The sequence below is a fragment of the Euleptes europaea genome, chromosome 7 (genome assembly GCF_029931775.1).
Source record: "Euleptes europaea isolate rEulEur1 chromosome 7, rEulEur1.hap1, whole genome shotgun sequence".
NCBI lineage: Eukaryota > Metazoa > Chordata > Lepidosauria > Squamata > Sphaerodactylidae > Euleptes > Euleptes europaea.
In genome coordinates this window covers 10,871,891-10,895,048 of record NC_079318.1, presented here as the reverse complement: position 1 = coordinate 10,895,048, position 23,158 = coordinate 10,871,891, and the positions used below count along the sequence as shown (strand labels likewise).

Sequence of the window (23,158 nt, the reverse complement as noted above, 5' to 3'; positions counted from 1 at the left end):
GGCATATACCCAGAAACGTAACATTAGCAGTGCACAAAATTCTTTGTCCATTCATTTTCAGTTTAAATACAGTTTAAACTTTGGTCCTAGTTTTGACAACTTCCATGGTGGGGTTACCCCTTGGCAGCTCAACAGGTCCCCACAGCTGATGTCAACTACCTGCTGGTTCTAGTCCTCCACATGAGGCTCACACAAAAGATGTACAAGTTGCCCTAACAGGACCCGAGGGCTCAAAAGAAAATCTTTATTTTATACTATTAAAAAACAAGCAACTGTTTCTCCATATATTTCAAAAGTTTGTGCACCCTTACTACTTGCTGGGAGAAGCACAGATGCATAATGACCTGGCATTCACAGTAGAAGCGATACTCAGCAGCATATACCTCTCACCAAAGCAACACCAGGAGGCTGAGAATTTGAGTGCAACAGTAAGGATAAGGGCTGCTTAACTTTTTCACATTCAGCCATTTTAATGATCAAAATCCTCCCCACCCCATGCTTTTTCCCTCACCAGGGAAAGAGATACAATTTCAGAGGGATACCCATGTCAGTCTGTTACTCATAAATGCTCTCTAATGAGGAGAAAAGCATCTTGGAGGTTTGTGTGAAATCTGACCAGCAACAAAAAGCTAGACAAGAAAGGGTTGTGTAACTCCTCTCTCTCCTTCCATTCGTCCATTCACAGTTTTCCAAAGGTATTTTTAGCTCAAAAAATAAAATCTAGGTGGAAAAATGTGTGCACAATTGCATGTCATGTCTTTGTTGGCGTTTAAAGCAAATGGGATTTACCCTCTCATTTTCTAATTGTATCGGTAAGTCTGCAACATCGATTGCTGATCATCTGTGATCTCTTAGCACTCTCTTTGACAAATGCCATATGGCATGGCAGCATGTGCTAAACCAGGAATTTCCACACTGCTGACTACTATATTCAGCCATGCAACATGACTATTTCACACAACATGGAAAATTTGTCTTCTCAATCATAAAATGCCTAACATTTAGAGTTACTTTTAGCAGATGTTCTAACAAAACTTAACTATTACATGATGTTCTAAAGTTTTTTATAGAGAAAGGAAATAGATAAAGATGTCTCCAGATACAATGGTTCCATGTACAAGCAGAGTCATTCAATACTGGGGAATCTTTAGGATGCTTGTTTCCTTTTAATTCTTATATTTTCACTCCTGCATTATCTTCAGAAGATAGCAAATAGAATAGTTAAATAGTTAAAAGATACTCATACATATGTCCAATTCTATGGCGCACAGGCCAATTGTCATATTGTGGGTGTGCAGATTACAGAGAACCTTAACCCTTTGGTTAATCACCAAAGACTGAAAAATGAAATACAGAAAGAGCTGCAATTTGGAGGTACACTATATATTTCATGGCTTGCCATAATATCAGTTAAAAATGAATGTGACGCCCAGATTTCCTTTTCTATTCTTAAATATCCTCTTGAGTGTTAAATCATCAATTATAGGGAAGTGGCAGAAGATATTTCAGGAATTTATATGGGCAAAGAAACCTAGAATCTCTAAGAAAACATTTCATAAGCCAAAAGAAAATGGAGAGCTGAACTTCCCAAATGTTGATTTATATTAAAAAGCAGTAAGGATTAGAAATGTGTGACTGGTTTACAACAGGAAATATAATCTCATGTTGGAATCATTCTTAGGTCACTCATTAGGTTTTCTAGTCTGGTTTAAAGGTAGAGCTATAACTCTTAACATTGTCTCAATCAGAGACACAATTATTATATTGAAAAAATGAAAATATATTTAACCCAGGGTTTGTCACCCTTTGACAGCTTTTGTTTTTAATGAACAGTAATTAGACATTACGATTTGGGGAGATGGGTCACTATGAAAGGAATTTAAACTGAGTGCATTAGAGACTATATTAAATATGGGAACTTTTTTAGAGCACACACACACACATATATAAAAGAAAACAAAATGGTGGTTAATTTTCAAATATTTTCCACTTTGTCCCATTGTTTCCAGGTTGCTGAGAGGTAGAACAGAACTAGGGGTGCCAACCCCCAGGTAGGGCCTGGAGTATCTCCTGGAATTACAGCAGAGCTCCAGATGACTGAGATCAGTTCCTCTGGAGAAAATGGCTACTTTGGAGGATAGACTGTATGGCATTATAACCTGCTGAGGGGCCCCCTCCCCAAATCCCACCATCTCCAGGCTAGGCTTCACCCCTAAATCTCCAGGAATTATTTTGTTTTTCTTCACAACAACTAAATTTTGCATCATGGCAAAGTGAAAAAACAAACAAACCCACCACCAACACAAGAATGGTATCTGAGATTATGGAATGTTGTCCTAATGGTAAAACTGACATACTTGTTGGAAGTCAGAGAGGAGGCCCCATCCTCTCCTTGGCCTGACATCTTGCCTTCCAATCCTCCCACAGGCCTCTGAGTTGACAGCAACACACTCAGGTTCTCTTCCTCTCTCCAGCCTTCCTCCTCCTGCCATCAGGAAGGAAGGTCTGCCCAGCTCCATCCCCCTTTTAAACAGCCCTGTATAAACAAGGCAAGTCTCTCTCCCTTTCCTGACTCTGCACTCTAGGGCAAGGCTGCCCCTGGAATGAGAGCCATCCCTTGATACTTCCTGTCTCCATCCCCCAGGGTGGCTCATTTGGTCTTAGCCCCTGTCCTGTTGGGGTGGGGTAGTCCCTGTGGCCTCCACCCATGCTTTTCCCACTCTACCACCCATCTGAGAGGCAGGGTAGAAGTTGACAGCCCAAACAATGTGGTGTGGCCTCCTGCCACAATCCAACTGCAGCCTGCACCCACGATCATCCGGTTAAGGGGACTGCTCTCCCCATCACCCCAGGCCCTGCCCTTGTCTCCATGGAACCCCTACTGGGACTGTCCCATGTTTGAGCTGCTGGGGCACAGGGCAGAGCTGCTGGACACCCGCAAATGCTGCTAGTCCACAGATCCTGGATAAAACTGTACAAGGTCTAAAGGCTTAATTAATAAAACCTCTGATCGATTTCTAGAGAAACGGACTACGTTCATTGTGTGCTGCAACTAAAAAATCCAGGATTAGGTTGCACGTTATGTTTACCTAAATCAGATAGAATAGGCTGAGATTAATGGTTATGTTCATATAAGTATTTCAAATGGAATGGTATTACTGGTTGTTCTCTCATATATATTATATGTAATCAGATGGAATTATCAGCGTTTTCTCTTTGATAATTGGTATGTTTTCTATTGCCACTTTGTATAAAATAATAATAATGAAACAAGTCAGTCCCACTGGCCCACTTCCAAAAAAATGATACTCATAGTCCTATGGGTACATGAAAGAAATTAAGGCTATAATCCTAAAGACATTTCCCTGGTAGTAAGCCCCTTGGGACTTACTTCTGAGTAGACCTACTTAGCTCGCTCCCTGAAGTGCCTCTACTTTTTCACGCACAGTGGAATGCATGGAAGAAATAACAAGCAAAAGAACATCAGCAGAGGTTGATTTCAACAAACTCCCTCTCAAGTTACAGCAGTTAAAAATAATCCAATCATATAAACATTAATTTTACTCATTGAACAATACTTTAGGATCTTTCTAGCTAAAATTTGTTTTCATGTGTATTTTTTGTTTGTTGTTGTTGTAGCTTATCACTACCAAAGGAATAGTGGTATGTTGTGTGGTAAAAAGAAAGGAAATCCACCCTTTGGTGAGGGATTAACGGGTCGACATTTTATTGATATTTACTGATATTTTATTGATATTCTCTTTTTTTTGTTTATGAATGTTAATATCTTGCTTCTTTGCCAATAAAGGTTTGGATGATGATGATAACCTGTGGTATGAGACCTGCATAGTTCAAGCATAATGGCAAACCATGGCTTGCCAATATGTGAATGAGCTCAAGATAGCCTCAGGCTCACATGCCCTCCCCCCCAATCACAGCCACCTCATTGTTTCCATTATTGCAGCAAACTATAGCTTGCTGGTACATATGAGAGGACAAGTTACGGTTTGTGCTTTATGTGCAAGCCCTCCATCACTGCAGTTTTACTTTTAACCATGTCTGAGAATATTCACCTCTGCCGCTGGACTACTAGATTAATTTCTAATTGTGATATTATTCTAATTGTGATATTATTCATTATTTGCATGAAGAGACACAATTATCTAAAGCAAATATTGCCAACTGTTGTTTGATGAGAAACTACTTCTGAGTAATTACAAAATATTCAGAGCTATTCCCCCACCTCAGCATATCACCAAGTTTTGTTCTGCCTAGAAACAGAATGTGGACTAGGCAGTTCACCAGAAATGAAGCTATCAACTGAGCTGCACAGAGAAAAATCCCATTAGGTAGACAGTTCTAGAGTTGTACATAAAATAACCTCCTTGAGAACGAAGTCTTCCAGGTCCAAAACAGACTGAGCATAAGAATAACCTGGGGTTATCTTCCAGCACAAGAAATCTTGTAATACTGCTTTGGGGAGCATAGCCTGTAAGCTCATACAAGGTAAAGGTCCCCTGTGCAAGCACCATGTCATTCTTGACCCATGGGGTGACGTCACATCTCGACATTTACTAGGCAGACTTTGTTTACGGGGTGGTTTGCCAGTGCCTTCCCCAGTCATCTTCCCTTTACCCCCAGAAAGCTGGGTCCTCATTTTACCGACCTCAGAAGGATGGAAGGCTGAGTCAACCTTGAGCCGGCTACCTGAAACCAACTTCCGTCAGGATCGAACTCAGGTCGAGAGCATAGCTTGGACTGCAGTACTGCAGCTTATACGCCACGGGGCTCCTGTAAGCTCATAAAGATCAACCTCTGAATATAAAACATAAAGCACTATGGGGAAGAGTAGATTAATAATATTTATTTTTGTAGCAGTTAGTTAAACTTGGAAGTTATAGATGACCTCTGAGAGGCCTACATTCCAAGATCACAGGATCCAATCAGCCTAATGCCAGAGTATTCTGCTTTGAAGTGGGAAAATGTTGGAAAAGGTGGAGCCAGAATATCTCTCATCAAATGCACATGACCAACCATGTTATGTACAGAATGCAGTTTTCTGTTCACAGAGATCACAGCAGCTGCCAAATCACAGATGGCAGCACTGAATCAGAATGATCAATGTCTCTATCATTTGATGCAATCATCCAGAACCCAACAAGTTTCAAGTCATCAATCACAGCAGAGCATGGCTGCATCCCAATTCAAGTCACAAGCTGAATCCCACCGCTGAGCATCTCAACATGTTCCTTCCCCTGCCTGTTTTTTTCCCCTTAGCGGCAACATAAAGGATTGGAGGAGATACTTTCCTTATATTCCACTTAAAACCTTTTATTGCATAGTAAAAGCGCATTCAATCACAGGACTGGAGAAAGACCACCTGTATGTCACCATCTATGCATAGAATGTGGAGCTTTCTCATATTCTTCTTTGTTCCTGCAGTCCCTTCAAACCCCTCAAAGTGTTACTCCCAAGACTGTAGAACCAATGCAGAAAAACCCATGTAGAAAAACTACTGCGGAATCCAGAAGGCTGGAGTGAAAAGCGACAAGGGGGTGAAACTGGTCCTGCTTTCTCTTTCACAAACACATCTTTGCTGAGAGGAGGGGTAATTTCATCCCTTTGTTCCTCCTCACTTCAGCACCCCAAACCATACAGCTATTTCTTCATGTAGGTATCATGACCCCAAGACTGTCCTATGGACGGAGGTACAGCAGGAATGGAGAGGAATGCAGATCGTGCAGGCAATTCCCCCCCCCTTGGAGTCATTATGCTTGGTGGTATTTGCTAAGGTTTCAAATGCAGCGTATGAATCTGCATTAGTATAGCAACATATTAAACATTAAGGATAGCACACTTAAAAAGGCTCAGGACTTCTGCTCAAAACGGTTTCTTAGAAAAAAAATACTTTCTGTTCATACTGAGAGCCAAACTAAGGTTACATACTTTATGTGTCACAGCAGCCCATGGACCATTTTTTGAAGTGGCAACCTACATTCGGTGAAGGCGACTGGCAGCAAGCAAGCATCTTTTGCTGTCCACTATGTTTAGCTCCAAAACATGGCTTCCACCACAGGGATTCTATCTCAAAATACCATCTTCCAGCTTGCCTAACTTGTTCCAGTTTTCTTCCTTAAATATAATAATATATTTTCTGTCCTAGCTTGACTAAGCTGAATTGCTTTGGGATTTCCCTGAGTCCAGGTTAGTTTATATATAACCAAGCAGCTGAACTGAAGAGCAGCTATTACTATTGTTTCCCCTCATGCATAAATAATTGGAATGAGAAAACTCTATCCTTTTGTGAATTAATAGGAGTGAGTTATGAGAACTAGGACTTTGACAGTGTTGCTGGGTTTGATTTATGAATTCTTAGGAAGAAAGAGAGAGATACTGGCCCTTGCCTGTGGGAGACAAAGAATTTCCCTGTGTTAGCTATATTTTAGTTGTGGGGAAAAAATCTGCTGAAATGGCTTAAATTAGGCCTATACATTATAATGAAAGATGGCACTGGAGTGATATTTGTTAGTAGATGTTTAATGAACAGAACAAGTATTCCAGTTATCTGCAGTCTGATAAACATTAACGTTTTATTAAAACAACAGAAAAAAAATAAAGGTTTAATGTTTTGTTAAAACAACAGAAAAAAAGGAATGCCTGCGCCGGGCTTTGGAGGCAACGTGGCTGCGCAGCCTCCAAAGTCAAAAATCAATGCAACCGTCATAGATTTCCCGGGCCGAAAGGGCTTTGGCGGCAGAAGGGCCCATTGGCGTCCCGGGCCAGTGCTGCCATGGCAGTGCCCCGCGACCGGGCCTTCCCGCTGGCGTGGGGGGCCCGCTGCAGCGCCTTCCTGACCTCCTAAGGGCTTTTGCTGTTAGATCACAGGAATGCGCTGTAAGTGAAAATACCTTCAAAAAAGAATAAGAAGCCAAAAATGCTTCATTTGACAGAAACACGGAAGCTCAACTCTAAAAACACAAGGCACTCACAAGAAATTGGTAAGGCATTAGGTAATCAATTGGAGATTTATTCATTAAAATATTTATATCATAATTTTCCCTTGTGGCTCAAGCAGGGCTTTGGGAATAGTGATTCTGGGGCTTTGGGAATAGGGCCAGGATAGGGCCCCAGAATCACTCCCCCACCCTCCCAGCCACCATGGCCCAAAGCAAGATGCAGCCTCCACAGTTACTGTGAGGTGGGTGGGCATCCTGCCCCTGCCCACTGCCAACACACAGGTGAGCAGGCCCATAAAGCAGTCACCGTTGGTGTAAACAGATGAGTGAGCACGGGGACCAGCTGATGCTGTCCCTACCCGCTGCAAACAAACAGGCAGGCGGGCAGGCGAAAGCAGCAGCCATTGCAGGTGGGCGGGCGGGCATGAGGAACAGCCACCAGTGCTGGCAGCCATCAGGCAGGTGTGCACGAGGAACAGTCACTGCCATAAGTGGGGCCCTTTACAGGGTTGTTTTTGCCTCCAGGTCTGCCTGGATCACTAAGTGCAGGGCTTTAGGGTGGGGGCTGAGTAGGGTTGCCAACATCCAGGTGGGGCCTGGCGATCTCCCGAAATTACAACTGATCTCCAGACTACCGAGATCAGTTCCCCTGGAGGAAATGGATGCTTTAGAGCAGTGGTTCCCAACCTTTTTTTTTACCAGGGACCACTAGGACTTTTTTGTTCGGTGCAGGGACCCCAAGGTTCAAAATAAAAATTCCGAGAATTTGAAAATAAACTTTAATCATAACTGTTAGTTAAACATTAAACTTAGAATAATATTTGAATATATATTTTTATAATAGAGAACTTTAAATTGAAAATATTAATTTGTTATGGGTTTATAACTTTGTTTCGCGGACCTTAATTTAGTTCTCACGGACCCCTGGGGGTCCACGGACCCCCGGTTGGGAACCAGTGTTTTAGAGGCTCTGTGGCGGGGGTCCCCAACCTTTTTGATTCTGCGGGCACATCTGGAATTCTGACACAGCCCGATGGGCGCAGCAACAAAATGGCTGCCACAAAATGGCTGCCGCAGGATGGCGGAGCCAGCCCCAAAATGATTGCCACAGTTTAACTTGAGCAATGCAGTGTAGATCCTTGTGCTGTGCTGGCAGCATCTGCCAAAGCAACATTTTAAAAAATCTGCACAGCCAATCAAATCTCCAATAGTGAGTCAGAAGCCTTGCTGTGGAAAAGCCCTTCCTGAAAATGCTTGGTGGGTGCCAGAAAAGGTGTCGGAAGACACCGTGGCGCCCACGGTCACCACATTGGGGACCCCTGCTCTATGGCATTATACCCCGCTGAGGTCCCTCTCTCTTCCCAAACCACATCCTCCCCAGGCTGCATGCCCTCGTCTCCAGGAATTTCCCCATCCAGAGGTGGCAACCCTAGGGCGGAGGCAATCAGTCTTTACAGTGGTTGGAGGGGGGTCCTGACCCCCCTACAGCTGGCTGCTGCCTCCTGGGACTGCAGAGGCCAGCAGCAGTGGTGCTGCAGCAGCTGGGCAGTTCAGGGCATTCCGGTGCAGCCCCCACCCCTCCCCAGCACAGGACCCGGGGGGGGCACCTGCCCTGGTTGCCCTGTGGCTAAGACTGTCCTGGGCTTAAAATTCCAAAAAATTAAACATACCCAAAAAGCAAAAAATATATATTTATTTACTTTATTTACATCCTGCTTTTCTCCCCTACGGGGACCCCAAGGTGGCTGACAAAGTTCTCCTCTCCCCCATTTTATATTCCCAACAACCCTGTGAGGTAGGTTAGGCTGAGAGTGTGTGACTAGCCCAATGGAATGTATGTTCTTGAGATGTCCTTATTATAAGGAAGTTAGATTAAAAATTTTAACGCCTCTGTTAGATAGGATTTCTGATGATACTAATGAAATTAAACTACATTTTCTGTTATCAGAAAAAAACCATCAGATATCAAGTAGCCAAATTCTGCTTTTCAATAAGCAGGATTCGGGGGAAAGAAAATAAAACCCTTGCAGGTTAAGCAATCTTAAAGGGTTAAAGGTTGCATTTTAAAAGTTTTAAGACTTGAATTACATTGTCATTGGATTGAACTGCGGTTTTCCTTTTTTTCCTGAAATACTGTAAGTTATAGTGATGATTTTCTACCTTTGTGCCCCTAAATAATATATCCTACACAGTATCTCTCTTTGACTGCAACCTGGCAGGCTGTATAATATTTGTTGTTACGGAATTTGTAGCAGCAGACTGAAGAGTGGAAAATACAGAATTAACTTCATGCAGCCTTCATTTAACAACTGAACTAAAACGGCAGCTAAGTGTGACTGGGAAGTCAACCCATAACAAGACTTGAGGGTAAGACCATTTCTGAGGTTTAGCCAACTCCTATCTCTAGCCTCTGGTCTGGGTGTCTCCAAAGACCTCAACAAGAATATAAGAACCATGTATAAATTCCCAGAACTGGGTTAGTGTCCGGCTTCCACGGTCACAAGAGGAAATCTGAAGCAGTGCCTTCACCTGTATGTACTTGCCTGCCCATGGTCTGAGGCTGGTTGAAAAGCCTTGCTCCAGGAACCCTGAACAGCTGGAATTCATTTAGTGGAAACCCATAACAAGGCCTTTTCAACCACAAACCCCTCCTTGCAGGTCTTCTGGAAACTCTTAGACATATGTGTTCCTTGAATCTTGCTACCCTGGGTTCACAGGTTTTAAAATAGATTTTAATTGTTGTAAGCCACTTCAGAAAAAGGAAAGGTGGCATATAAATGCATTGGTTACAGCATCCACTTGTTCACATCTAATGGCTTGTTCACACTGGAAATCCTATAGAGTACCAAAGCTTGTTTAAAAAGTGTATGTGTAGCAAGGATTTTTACATTATATTTTGGTGATAGTAAATAGGGGTGGGATTGAAACAGAGCTCTACCCCCAATGGATATACATTCATTGTCAAATGTGCATAGTTCCTACATAAATACAAGTGAGGGCATGTAGAGATTTCCTCAGCCTCCATGATCAGGATTCAATTTCAGAGTTCCCCTCTGCAGAGACAGGTGTTTGTACAATTGTAGGGCCTATCAACACCTCACAATAAGTGTGTGTAGACTAGCACAGAGTTTGCTACTGTGAATCCACTTCCACCTCCCCACACCTTTATTGCTCCCCACACCTTGCAAACCTGATCAGGAGGGCTTTAAACTAAATCCTATGGGGGAGCAAGACAACAATTTAAAGCCCTGTATGCTGACAATACCTGGAGACGAGAACAATAAAGATTTGCAAGGAGTGGCATGTATGCAAGGAAACATAAACTCACAGGTAAGTACAGAAACGAAAACCATGGGGCACATAAACCACGGATTCCGATGTCTGTACACTAATGGGCAGAGTCTGGGAAACAAGCAGGAAGAACTCGAAGCCCTAATACAGGAAGGGGATTTTGACCTAATAGGCATTTCTGAAACTTGGTGGGATGTCACTCATGATTGGAATATTAAGATTGATGGGTACAACTTGTTTAAAAGGGATAGATTGATAAGGAAGGGGGAGGAGTAGCACTGTATGTCAAAGATGTGTACACTTGTGAAGAAGTACATGAATCTGAGCATGGTAGTGCAGTCGAGACACTATGGGTAAACATAAAAGGAATAAGAAATAATCATGATATTCTCGTGGGGGTCTGTTATCGACCGCCAAACCAGGCAGAGGACTTGGATGGGACGCTCCTAGACCAGATCACAAAGTTCTCAAAGAGACAGGACATGGTGGTCATGGGAGATTTTAACTACCCGGATATCTGTTGGAAGTCCAACGCTGCTAAAAATGCAAGATCCAATAAATTCCTGACTTGTCTTGCTGACAACTTCCTATTCCAGAAGGTGGACAGGGAAACAAGGGGGTCTGCTATCTTAGACTTGATTCTCTCCAACAAGGAAGAACTGGTCAATGAGGTTAAAGTAGTAGGCACCCTGGGTAGTAGTGACCACGTACTCTTGGAATTTACAATCTTGGGGAGAGGAAAACCTGTATGTAGTCAGACATGTAGGTTGGACTTCAAAAGAGCAAATTTTAACAAGCTTAAACTTATGCTAGGTAGAATCCCATGGTCAGAAATACTTAAGGAGAAGGGAGTTCAAGAAGGGTGGGCGTTTCTTAAAAATAAAATACTGAAGGCACAATCCCAAACCATTCCTATGAGAAGGAAAAATGGGAGGAGCCTAAAGAGGCCAGGGTGGCTCCATAAACAGCTTTTTAAAGAGTTGAGAAATAAAAAAGACTCATTTAGGAAGTTTAAGGAGGGCCTTATAACCAAAGAGGAATATAAACAAATAACTAGTGCTTGTAGGGAGAGTGTTAGGAAAGCTAAAGCTCAGTATGAACTTAGGCTAGCGAGAGATGCTAAACGCAACAAAAAAGGGTTATTTTCCTATGTACAGAGTAAGAATAAGAACAAGGACAAGATAAGCCCATTGCGTGGACCGGAAAGTGAAATTGTAACAGGAGATGAAGAGAGGGCAGAACTCCTCAATTCCTACTTTTCCTCAGTTTTTTCTCGTGAGGGAAGTGGTGCTCAGCATGGCATAAACAGAACATGTGATGAGGGAAGGGATTTGTAGCCTAGAATTGGCATTGGGGTAGTGCACAAACACCTGGTTTCTTTAAATGAAACAAAATCCTCTGGGCCAGACGAATTGCACCCAAGGGTACTCAAAGAACTTGCAGATGTAATTTTGGAACCTCTGTCCATTATTTTTGAAAAGTCTTGGCAAACAGGTGAGGTGCCAGACGATTGGAGGCGGGCAAATGTTGTCCCCATCTTCAAGAAGGGGAAAAAGGAGGATCCAGGTAATTACTGACCCACCAGCTTGACTTCTATACCAGGAAAAGTGTTCAAACAAATCATCAAACAGTCCGTCCTTGAACATTTAGAAAGGATGGATCTGATCACTAAGAGCCAGAATGGGTTTCTCAAGAATAAGTCATGTCAGACTAATCTTATCTCCTTTTTTGATAAAGTTACTCCCTTGCTGGATCAGGGGAATGCTGTAGACATAGTTTATCTAGATTTCAGTAAGGCTTTTGATAAGGTTCCACATAGTATTCTAGTTGACAAATTGGGAAAATGTGGGTTAGATCCTATTATTGTTAGATGGATCTGCAACTGGTTGACAGATCGTACCCAAAGAGTGCTAGTTAATGGTTCCTTGTCCAGTTGGAGAGAAGTGACTAGTGGGCCCTGTGTTGTTCAACATCTTTATAAATGATTTGGATGAAGGAATAGAGGGGATGTTTATTAAATTTGCAGATGATACTAAATTGGGAGGGGTAGCAAATACGGTCGAAGACAGAGCTAAGATGCAGGATGATCTTGACAGGCTGGAGAAATGGGCTAGAACTAATAAAATGCATTTCAACAAAGACAAATGTAAAGTTCTGCATTTAGGTAGGAAAAATCAAATGCATAATTATAGGATGGGGGAGACTTGTTTGAGCAGTAGTGTGTGTGAAAAGGATCTTGGGGTCTTAGTAGACCAAACACTGAACATGAGTCAGCAGTGTGATGCTGTAACTAAAAAGGCAAATGCAGTCTTGGGCTGCATCAACAAAAGTATAGTGTCCAGATCACGCAAAGTGATGGTATCGCTTTACTCTGCTCTGGTTAGACCTCAACTAGAGTACTGTGTTCAGTTTTGGGCACCACAATTTAAGAAAGATGTAGACAAGCTGGAACGTGTCCAGAGAAGGGAAACAAAGATGGTGAGGGGTCTGGAGACCAAGTCCTATGAGGAAAGGTTGAAGGAGCTGGGTATGTTTAGCCTGAAGAGGAGAAGACTGAGAGGGGATATGATAACCATGTTCAAGTACTTGAAGGGCTGTCATATAAAGGAGGGTGCCAAGTTGTTTTCTGTTGCTCAAGAAGGTCGGACCACAACCAACATGTTGAAATTAAATCAAAAGAGTTTCCGTCTAGACATTAGGAAGAATTTTCTAACAGTTAGAGCGGGTCCTCAGTGGAACAGGCTTCCTTGGGTGGTGGTAAGCTCTCCTTCCCTGGAGGTTTTTAAGAAGAGGTTAGATGGCCATCTGTCAGCAATGCTGATTCTGTGACCTTAGTCAGATGATGGGAGGGAGGGCATCTTGGCCATCTTCTGGTCACTAGGGGTGTGGAGGGGGGAGGTAGTTGTGAATTTCCTGCATAGGTCAGGGGGTTGGACTTGACGGTCCTGGTGGTCCCTTCCAACTCTATGATTCTATGATTCTATGCTCATAAAATGCTCTGTGAGAAGGGCTAGTGAAGTTCTAGTACGAGAATCTTATAAATAGGTCTATTAATTGGAGCAGACTCTCATAGGTCAGAGTCAACCAGCAGTGAGGCAGAGAGATTTAGTGTAACAGGGCACAATCCTAAAGTCTACTTAGAAATTAGTCCTATGTGATGTAATGTTATGTATTCCCAAGAAAGAGTCCTTTGGATTTCAGTCATAGTCAAATCGATTTATATCCTGCTACTTTTCATTGGCTTACATAGCAGGGTTTAAAAAAAAAATCTAGCCCTAACTCTTTAAAATGGGTATGGTGGAAAAGCTAACTGAAAACTAACTCAAAACAGATCATTCGACTTTCTATGACATGGATTTAAGACAGCATTTCGGATTTGTTCACAGATATGACCTTTGGAGTAAAAATGCACAGTGCAGAATGCAAAACAAATTTGCCCATCCTAGATGCAAGAGAGTAATTGAAAGCCCCAAAGGGAAATATTAGAAAGCTGCAGAGAATTTTTTTTTAAACCCACTAACAGTGCAATCCTAAACAGAGTTATACCCTTCCAAGTCAAGTGAAGGTAATGGACATAGATGGGTATAACTGAGTGTAGGGCTGCAATATCATTTATCAAGATGGAAAAGCTGAAGAAGTTAAATGGCGTCAATCTCAATTGATCTAACAGCATCGGCATTTACTGCTGTAAATTTCAAGGCTATGGCTCAGCATTAAGTGGTATCAAATTTCATTTGCTTAATCTAAATTTGAGACAATGGCTCAGGAGATTTAAAAAAAATAGAACAGCTTTTTCTTACCCTAACATGTGAACTACGTTCTTTATAACAAAAACAAAACAAAAAACCAGTGTTACGTAAATACAGAGGAAACCATCCATGTTCTTATACTGCTTAGAGACTGTCCTCAGCATTTCAACAGCTTCTACAACCCATTTCTATACATTTCTTCCCAGATGTGCAAACGAAGCTGACAGCCCAATGCAGTACATAAAAGAAGCTTCAGGAGAGGCTTCTGTGGTGTGGGGGTTGGGACACAGGTGCACAAGTCTTTTCCCACCTTCTATTTTCCCTTGAACTTACATTAAGTTCCTTCCTGTACAGTCTTATATTTGCAATGGCTGACATGCCGCTGTACCTCAATGGGTGAGGGAGATCCCTTTGGCAAATGTCTGAATTTGGCACGTCTGGTTGCTGCTTTAAAAATGGCAGGCAGGAAAAGGGGGCAAACCAACCCTCCTCTATAGCTTCTGTGTAAATATATATATTATATTTGCCCTGCAGAATATGCTGTTGTTTACTAAAAGTGGTCAGGGTGTTAACATGTAGGACACCTCTCGCATACAAAAGAGGATGCAACGTTTGATACTGGTGCATGGCAGCTTGTGTGATACTGACAGACAGGCAGGGATGGAAGCTGAAAATCAAACCTCTTCCCACATGTTAATTTGCTATTTTAAAGAGAAGTAGGTTTGCTGGAAAACAAAAGAATATCAAGCACTTTGCCTATTACAAAATTAATCACCAAGATGAAATGCTCCACATGGCTTTGTTTATCCAACACTCAAATAAGTTCTAGTATATCAGGTAAGCTTAAGTAAATTTAAAGGCAGCTTCTTACATACCAAGGCAAGCAATGACTGTCTCTAACAGTGCTTTGCAACCATCTATCACCTCTTGGGAGACTTGACTCAGAGAGCCACAGGCCAAACTAAACATTACATAGCAGAGTCTTCCAACTTTTTCTTTAGATAAAAGAAATCACAAGAGTGCCACTGAGTGGCCAGAGAGGAAGCAAAGAATCTAGCTGCTTTCTCCTCTAGCTCAGAATTACCAATTCCAAGTTGCTATTCCACCTACATTATTTCAAATGGAGGACATTGGTTCAGAGGGTCACCATGAGTAGGAAGCAACTTGACGGCACTTAACACATACACGTTCCACCTACAAGGGGAAGGATACATAAGACTATTTTTTGAGGTGCAAATACACCTCAAAAGAAATTTGCTCAATGGAGCAAGGAAATTTTGTCCCTCAGCCTTCATGGGATAAGGTAGCTCTATGACAGTGCCAAGACATAATAAAATCCCAACTAACCAAGTACCCAAAATTACATTTAAAATAAATAAATATTTTAAGACATGCATATCCAACAGCAAACCCAACCTCTGAATCTACAATACGGCACACATATAGAAGAAGGTTTTACTCCCTTCAATTTTTACTCCCTTTACATATTACACTTCACAGCTTTTAGATGCATATTTGGATGCATCTCCAGTGTCCATGGAAATGGCCTAAAGATCTAGTGCTTTATTTCACATGATGTTTTCATACTAGAAGAACTTGAAGTTGAAATATAAGGTTTGGAGCTGGTAGCTGTTAGGTTTGAACAATATAAAGGTGAATGAATTTGTCTGCTGATTGCCAGAGTTTCTTGGAGGCTGATGCATGTAGTAAGAATGCAATCTAGTAACAATTGTGCATTTTCAATCTGGGGCTGCGGGAAGAGACCAAGTCGTGGTTTTTGCCTTTTTGTTTTTGTGTATTACCATTGCATCCATCAATAATCTCAGCATCACATCAAATAATGATCCGGCTTCTTTTATTGTTTGGCTTGAGAAGAGACAGCTGGAGAGAATGAAGGAAGCCCACTGGGCCAGTCTTCATTTAGAGTATGATGTCATTCCAAATGATACTGCTTTGTATTGGAAAGAAGATCATTTCCCACAAGGGATAATTACTTGCAGAGGACTTGCTCTCACATTATTGGAGGAGGGGATGAAAAAGAAACGAGGGAAAAGAAAAATATGTGTGTGAGAGACTGGTTGCTCAGGAGTCTGGTATGTTTTGTATTCCCTGATCCTCCCCATTGATTTGGAGTTGTGTTTTTTTTGTAGCAGTTGGTTCTTAGCACATTTGCTGACTCTTAAATTTAATACAAAGCTCTATTCTCCTAGAACAGAGAATATCTTTTATAGACTTACAGGCTTCCCCCGCCTCCTTTTACAACATTGATTCTCAGGAAAGTATATACGCATGAACTGTGCCCAAGATGTGCACCTTGACTGCTTCTATTCCGAAGGTAGGATAAAAGCAAAATACAAGAACGGACATATACTAAAGTGTTACGAAAGCAGGAGAAGCCTACTGGTGTAAGATACACTATGCTCAACCTCTGATCCTAAGTAAAATCCACAGTGTGTCTTACTTTTAAAATTGTGGCTGCCATATGTACAGTTCCAGTGTACTCAAGACCAGAACTCGAGAATATGATACATATACATCTGCAACTGATAAGGGAAGCCATGTGTCCAGTTTCCTTCCCTCCCATAAAGTTTCATACCACTTATTGATGTCTTGATGTCCCCATGTTGTGTGTCTTCCTATCACATGAAGCTGCCTTATACTGAATCAGTCCCTTGGTCCGTCAAAGTCAGTACTGTCTACTTAGACTGGCAGTGGCTCTCCAGGGTCTCAGGCAGGGGTCTTTCACGTCACCTACTTGCCTAGTCCCTTTAACTGGAGATGCTGGGAATGGAACCTGGGACCTTCTGCATGCCGAGCAGATGCTCTACCATTGCGCCTGTTGGAGTGAGAGCGACTCAGCATGCCTTGACATGGGGGGGGGCTAATTTACCCCAACTTTTGTATGGCGTAGAGGTTTGGGGTTGGAAGGATAGTCTGGTCACAAAGCTGGAAACGATCCAAAATCACTTTTTGAGGAGAATTCTAGCCTTACCCAGAGGCACCTCTGCAGCCCTGATGCGAGCAGAACTCGGTCTGCCCTCAATCAGGGCCCGTGTTCATTTAGCCGTTAAGATCTTGGAGAAAGCAAAGCAGTGACACCACCAACTTACATCGCAGGCAGTGTTTTAAATTGATGGTGCAAAATGATGCCAACGAGCTAGCCTGCTGTAACAACATCCTGCATTGCTACTCCATATCAGATGACACCCAGGCTGTCCCCATAGCAGGTGCCAACATTCGAGATTGGGTGTTTAAATGTGATGCTGCATCAGACAGGCAATCAATCTCCCAGTCCAAATTCTCACTATGGTTTAAACAGTTTAAAAGGGATCATGTCAGAACTTCATACCTAGTCAGTATCCCCTTCCATAACCTCAGAATAGCTTTTACCTCCCTCCGGTTCAAACCATGCCAACACCTTGGATAGCTGGACATTACTCCTGAACACCATGGGCCTCTTGCCTATGTATTTGTGGAGGCGCTCCAGAGGACCTAATTCATTACACGGTATTCTGTCCTCTTTACACAGAGCCCAGATCTGAATTTCTCAGAGCATTCCTAAAGGGCCTAAATCTTTTTCGAGATACAGAGAAGCTGCTCTTTCTCCTATCAGACGCCAATCCTGATGTTTCCCACAAGGTTTCACTCTTTGCTTTAGCAGCCAAGAAAATCTGAGCTAAAGCTGTTTTTAATCAGGGAATTTAGCATATTTAATTACTAGCTTCTTGGGGGTCTGATTTTTTAAAAGTTATTTCAATGATATTTTAATGTTATTTTAATGATTTGTATAATAGATTGTGATGGCCTATGGTCACAGACAATAAATTCTATCATCAATTTACTCTAAGATTGTAGTTGTTATCTCTTGAATGGGATGTCCTTCTTTGTCTGAACCTGGGGTCTGCCATCTAACCCCTCCTCCTTCTCTCTCAGTAGCCATTTTGTCTTTTCTCTTTTCCCCATGGTCCGCATGGAGGCAGACATTTCTACAGATCTCTCCGGTAAAAACCAATACAATCATACTTGCACTCACATGGCACTGGGTTAGCTAGCCATTTGTATAGGGAAATGTATTCTTTAGATGAGGCTTTCTATCTTTTATCAACTTGAACAAGAATGTTAACAGACTAAACTTGAATAAATGTAAGTTCTACTTTTTTGCAATTTACTTATTGGGAAGATTGATTTTATTGCACTCAATATCATGCTTCCATGACTGGGCAAACTCTGTCATATTAACCATATATAAATCCCAACAGAGCCATGGCCCCTCTCCTCAATTAAAAAAAAACCTCAATCATAATTAACATATTTAACATTATATAGCACATTTCTAGTGCTTCAACACCCCTCTCCCAACTTAGCACATCTTGTCACTCAATCTACCAGGCATAGGTGAGAATGCCCTAATGAATTCAGAATGAAAATTCTGTCTCCCCCTTTTCATCTAAGCCTGGTTTTAAAAACCCTATAGGAAGTTTAATTGGAGTGTTTCTCTCCCCCTCCACCCATGAATTGTAAAGAGGCAAACCCAATGAATCTGTTTTCATCTCTATTGAAGTGTAGCTCCCACGGAATAAAATGAGAAAGTGCAAAGCATCAGTCAAATTTTCTGCCAAAGAGTGAGAGATGAAGGCAATAGAGTTTGGTCATTGTGAAAACACATGGAGCTACTCTGCAAGGAGCCATCGTTCCGGAAAGTCATTTAAAGAAATTTGACCCAGCATTGGGGGAGAGTCAAAAGACATTCAGAATTTATTTATTTTTATGGCCCACCCCTTGATAAGCAACATGGCTTCCAATTGCACCAAGCTTGTTAACTTCCCCTTTTGGACCCATCTTTGGATCCTATCAGTCCTCCTCTGGGCTTAGCAGAGAAATCTCTTGCAAACTAGCCAATGATTTAATTCCACTCAGGCACACAGAAACTGACAAAGGCAGAACTGAGAACCATCCCCACCACTGAGAACATGGCACAGAATCCGCAGGCACAAAAGCAGCAGTAAAAGCAGTTAAAACCTCCCTTGCACAACTTCTAAAATAGATCCGTGCTCATTACTGAGTGACCAACTAAGGTAGGGAAACTGAAGCTGTGCTGTATGGCCAGCAGGGAGGAGGTTGCCCTTCATATTACTGGTTGTTGGTGGGGGCAAGAAAGTACGCTGATGTCAGCACTTGGGTAAGTTCTTCTAGACATTACAGAGGGGTAAACTAGAAGCGCACCTGTCATTTTTGACATCTTTGTTCCAGCTGAATATTGGCCCAAGCCAATCCAGAATAACATTGTTCTTGCCTACTATAGTCTGCCTCATCCCCTCCCATCCAGAGACATCACCCCCCCCCCACAAACACATACACGGAGGATTTAAAACTCTGCTCGCAATGCATTTGAGGGGGAGAACTAATGTGGTTAGTAGAAATGGCAGTTATAAGCCCCGTTGTGCATCTAGATCTCCCTACACACTATTTTGGATGGCAGCCATTATTAATTTAACATTTGACCCGAAAGAAAGGAAAGAAAGACTTCTGTTACAAAAGGCATTGTATTTTCTTAACTATGAAAACAAATGGGAGTATAAAAGCTAGACAGGGAATCTTATGACACAATATAGTTAGAAGTTTAAAAGTGTAACTCTCTAAAATGGTTGGTAGATGGTAACTTTTCAGTAAAGCCAAACAAACGAAAAACACAACCCTATAAAGAATCTTGAGCCTTGCACGTTTTAAGGCTGTACATGTATAAGGGTTTTGTGCCAAAATAGATTTATGGCAAAGTATTTAGGATTTACTTTATTTTTTGAAGAATGGACCACTACCAAGGAAATACCAAAAAGCTCTTTATAATATATATAAAAATGTACTGGAGATTATTCATTTCCTATTTAAACACACATGCTGCACTATTTTTGTAAAGCCATTTATAAATTTTTTGTTATACAGTTATAAGTGTGGTTGTACATATAAGGTATCCATTGAAATACAACTGTACACATGCTGCATAGATAGTTTAACCAGCATTGGTTGTTTATTGTGATAAACATATTCAGGACAGTATAAAGAAAATCAATTATTTAGGCAGCTCGTTAAAAAGTTTATTTCACCCTACACTTACTATAGGCAAAAAGATTGTCAAAATTTGTCCAACTATACAAAGTAGAAGAAACAAACACAACTTCCCTTCTCCTAAAAGCTATTTAAATCTATAATGCACTCACTTCTTCCACTAAACTGGGAACAGTGATGAGTTTCTTGATTCAGGAATGGGCAAAATGCATACAAAACTACCCCACCTAAACTCTCTATTCATTGGGTCACATCCTGAAAACTGAACTGAGTAACCCTTTCTGCTGGGAATATTAGAAACATAACAGAATCGAGATTGTATTGGAGCACTCAGAAAGAGTCAGAGAGACCTCTTTCAGGCAATTGCTTGGCTGGTCTAACAGCAAAAGGGAAAAGGGATTTTGTTGGATTCCCCCTCACTGCAACTTCATGTCACATGGCATTTTGTTCAGGAGGGTCCCCTGATCCTAATTAGAGTTTTTTGGGGGGAGCACACAACGTGAAGGGGAAGGCAATGAGGAGTTGCAATTTATACAGTATAAATGTTTGGACATTTATTTCAAACTAATGCCCATTTATTGTATAGATGAACATGCCAAGAAGAAACAAGTTTGTACTTACCTACAAATCCATCTTTGCCCACTAATTTAAGGGCAATTTTGTCTGCCAAAACTGAAGAATTACCATGAGCAATATTTGCAAAGGGTCCAGCATGCACAAAAACTGGAGTACCCTGGGTAACACATGAAAAAAGCCAAACAATCATCAGACCCAAAATAGGAAATCATAGTCGATATTAGACTTATAGATCAGTAAGGGAGTTAAGCAGGAGCAGACTGGAGTGCACAGCAACTAAAAGTCCTTTGTGTGAGATCCCCAAGGGATTTCTGGATCTCCAAAATTCTGCCTCCTGTTTATATCAAGGAAGTTTTAGGATAGGATAGGAAGAGATGCCTGCTGTTCACTAAAGTAAAGTGGAAGTTCAGGGACATCCACTATTCAAGTTGTCATTTCTGTTTAGGCTGCTTCATCCTGAAGCAGTCCTTAGGATATTGGATGGTAACATCAAACTGCAGGGGTGTCACATTTTGAATGTTACTCCCCAGCAGCCCATTTTATCACTTTAGATCTTTTCCACCCTACCTCATTCTGCTGCGTGTGTAGACCAGGCTTTGAAGTAGCACCAAAATCTTTTCATAAACATATATTTAGATTTGGCAAGTGAGCCTGATAAAGTGATAAATAATGTTCCTTTTTGTTGTTGTTTCAAAACAGTAGCATCTTAAATCCTAATGCACAAGTGTATAGTTATTCCAGTGATCACAGAGTCAGAACCATTTTAAAAATAGAGTTTCTATTTATTTGCTATTTAATTAGGATAGGCAAGAAGCCACTACTCATTTCTGTTCCATCGCTGTTTAAAGCACAGGGCTGCATCCAAACCATATGAATCTTCAAAAGAAATCCTTCCATGTACTGAACGGCACATTTAAATTAAGTCTATAGGCTGTAATCCCATGACATGTATCTACTACTAAATCTCAATGAGTGGAAAGGGGATTAAAAGCATGCAGAGAATGCAGCTCCAGGTCTTAATTATATTTCTAGCACAGCTTTTCTATGATAGTCCCACTGTCCCATTCCTGAGGGGCGGGGGTTGCACGGCGGCTGGGAGTGGTGCAGACATGCCATTGGAAAAGAGGCTTCCTGGCCACAGTGGAGAATAAAAACCTATTTAAAAAAATGATAAAATAGAAAAAGGACAAAAACGCCCCATTGACTTCAGCAGGGCTACGCCACCAGAAAAAAGGTGGGCAGCACCAAGGGGCATTCCTGGCCTGAAATGGGTAAGGAAGCTGCCTAAAGGCAGCTCCACCCCTGGGAATGCCCTGAGACTGCCATTTAAGCTTTGCACCGCCCAGGCACCGGTATAAATGCCCTCTGTGCTGGCCTAAATGCCCCTTATCATGGGATAAGTGGGCACATGCGCTGGCATGGGGTTATGCCAGCTCCTAAGGAGCTTCATCCCCCTCTCAGGAATGTGCCCTTAAATTCTAGGTAAACCTCCTCTTCAAACAACACGCTTTAAAAAAATGCTTATGCAAATCCAATGTGATATTCGGATGTACATTTTGTAAAAACTTGGTTTAAATACAGTCTTGAAAACAAACATGAAAGATTAAAATTTAAAAAGTTAAAAACCCTTACTCACCTCTAATGTCTGCATGAGTGTTGGTTTAATTGCATCCTTCATCAAAACTGACAAAGCACCAGTTACTCCCTAAAAAAAGAGAAATATCCCCTAAAATTAATAGTAGCTTTAATTTTCAAGATAATTTTATTAGAAAAAGGGAAAATTCAAGTAAACTAATTTTGAGTAAATCTAGACTTGCAAAAACATGATTCCCTCTTCACTGGGTGATTCTAGCACAATTCCAAAATACAAGAAAGTCAGCTTGGATCTCTGTAAACTTCGCATGGCCATGAGAAACAAGCTTCTGAGTTACATCAAGCAAAACAACACAGTTGGAAGAATGTTGAATCAATATACTCAGCGACAATAGTAAGAATCAGAGATAGAGGTTTAAAATTTTTAACTTGGCTTATTAGCTGGCCAATATTTGTGGTTGCCTCGATTCCCGCTCACCTCTTCCGTCAAGGCTTCTGCATGTGTCTTAGTTCCCTTTACACTAGGTTTTGCAGATAGCAAAAGTAGCACAAGAAGATCACATCTTCTTTTCTCTCACATCCCTGCAGGCTTTGATATGGCACCAGGAAAAGGAACCAACAAGAAAAGCACTTTTGTCCTCCCCCAAAGCCTGGAGTGAAACAAGGGGGAAAAGATCTCCCTTTTCTCGAATCCTCTGGGTATGGCAGAGGACTTCTGGTGAGAAGAAGCCCCTTTCATGTACTGCCTTTGCAGACAGAAGCAATAGCAAAGGTCTCATGCCACTTCTATCTTTAGAAAAGCAAGGTCAAAGTGAGCGACTGATTCCCCCCCTTAACCCCCCACTCAAGTTTCTGCATTTTATTGAGCTCCTCAGAAAGGAGCAATTGCCACTGGCAACATGGAACCATCAAGAGCTCTTTGCTGGACAA

The 23,158-nt window shown here is 41.7% G+C and overlaps 1 protein-coding gene across 1 annotated transcript in view; it reads right to left on the bottom strand.

The window, feature by feature from the left end:
* MTHFD1L (methylenetetrahydrofolate dehydrogenase (NADP+ dependent) 1 like) overlaps positions 1-23,158 on the bottom strand; it is a 188,239-nt gene that overhangs the window by 98,268 nt on the left and 66,813 nt on the right. Inside the window, exons 15-16 of the mRNA XM_056853654.1 lie at positions 22,272-22,340; positions 20,681-20,792 (exon numbers count right to left, since the gene is read on the bottom strand). Coding sequence (XP_056709632.1) covers positions 20,681-20,792; positions 22,272-22,340 — 181 coding nt within the window. The remainder of the gene's footprint in view (positions 1-20,680; positions 20,793-22,271; positions 22,341-23,158) is intronic.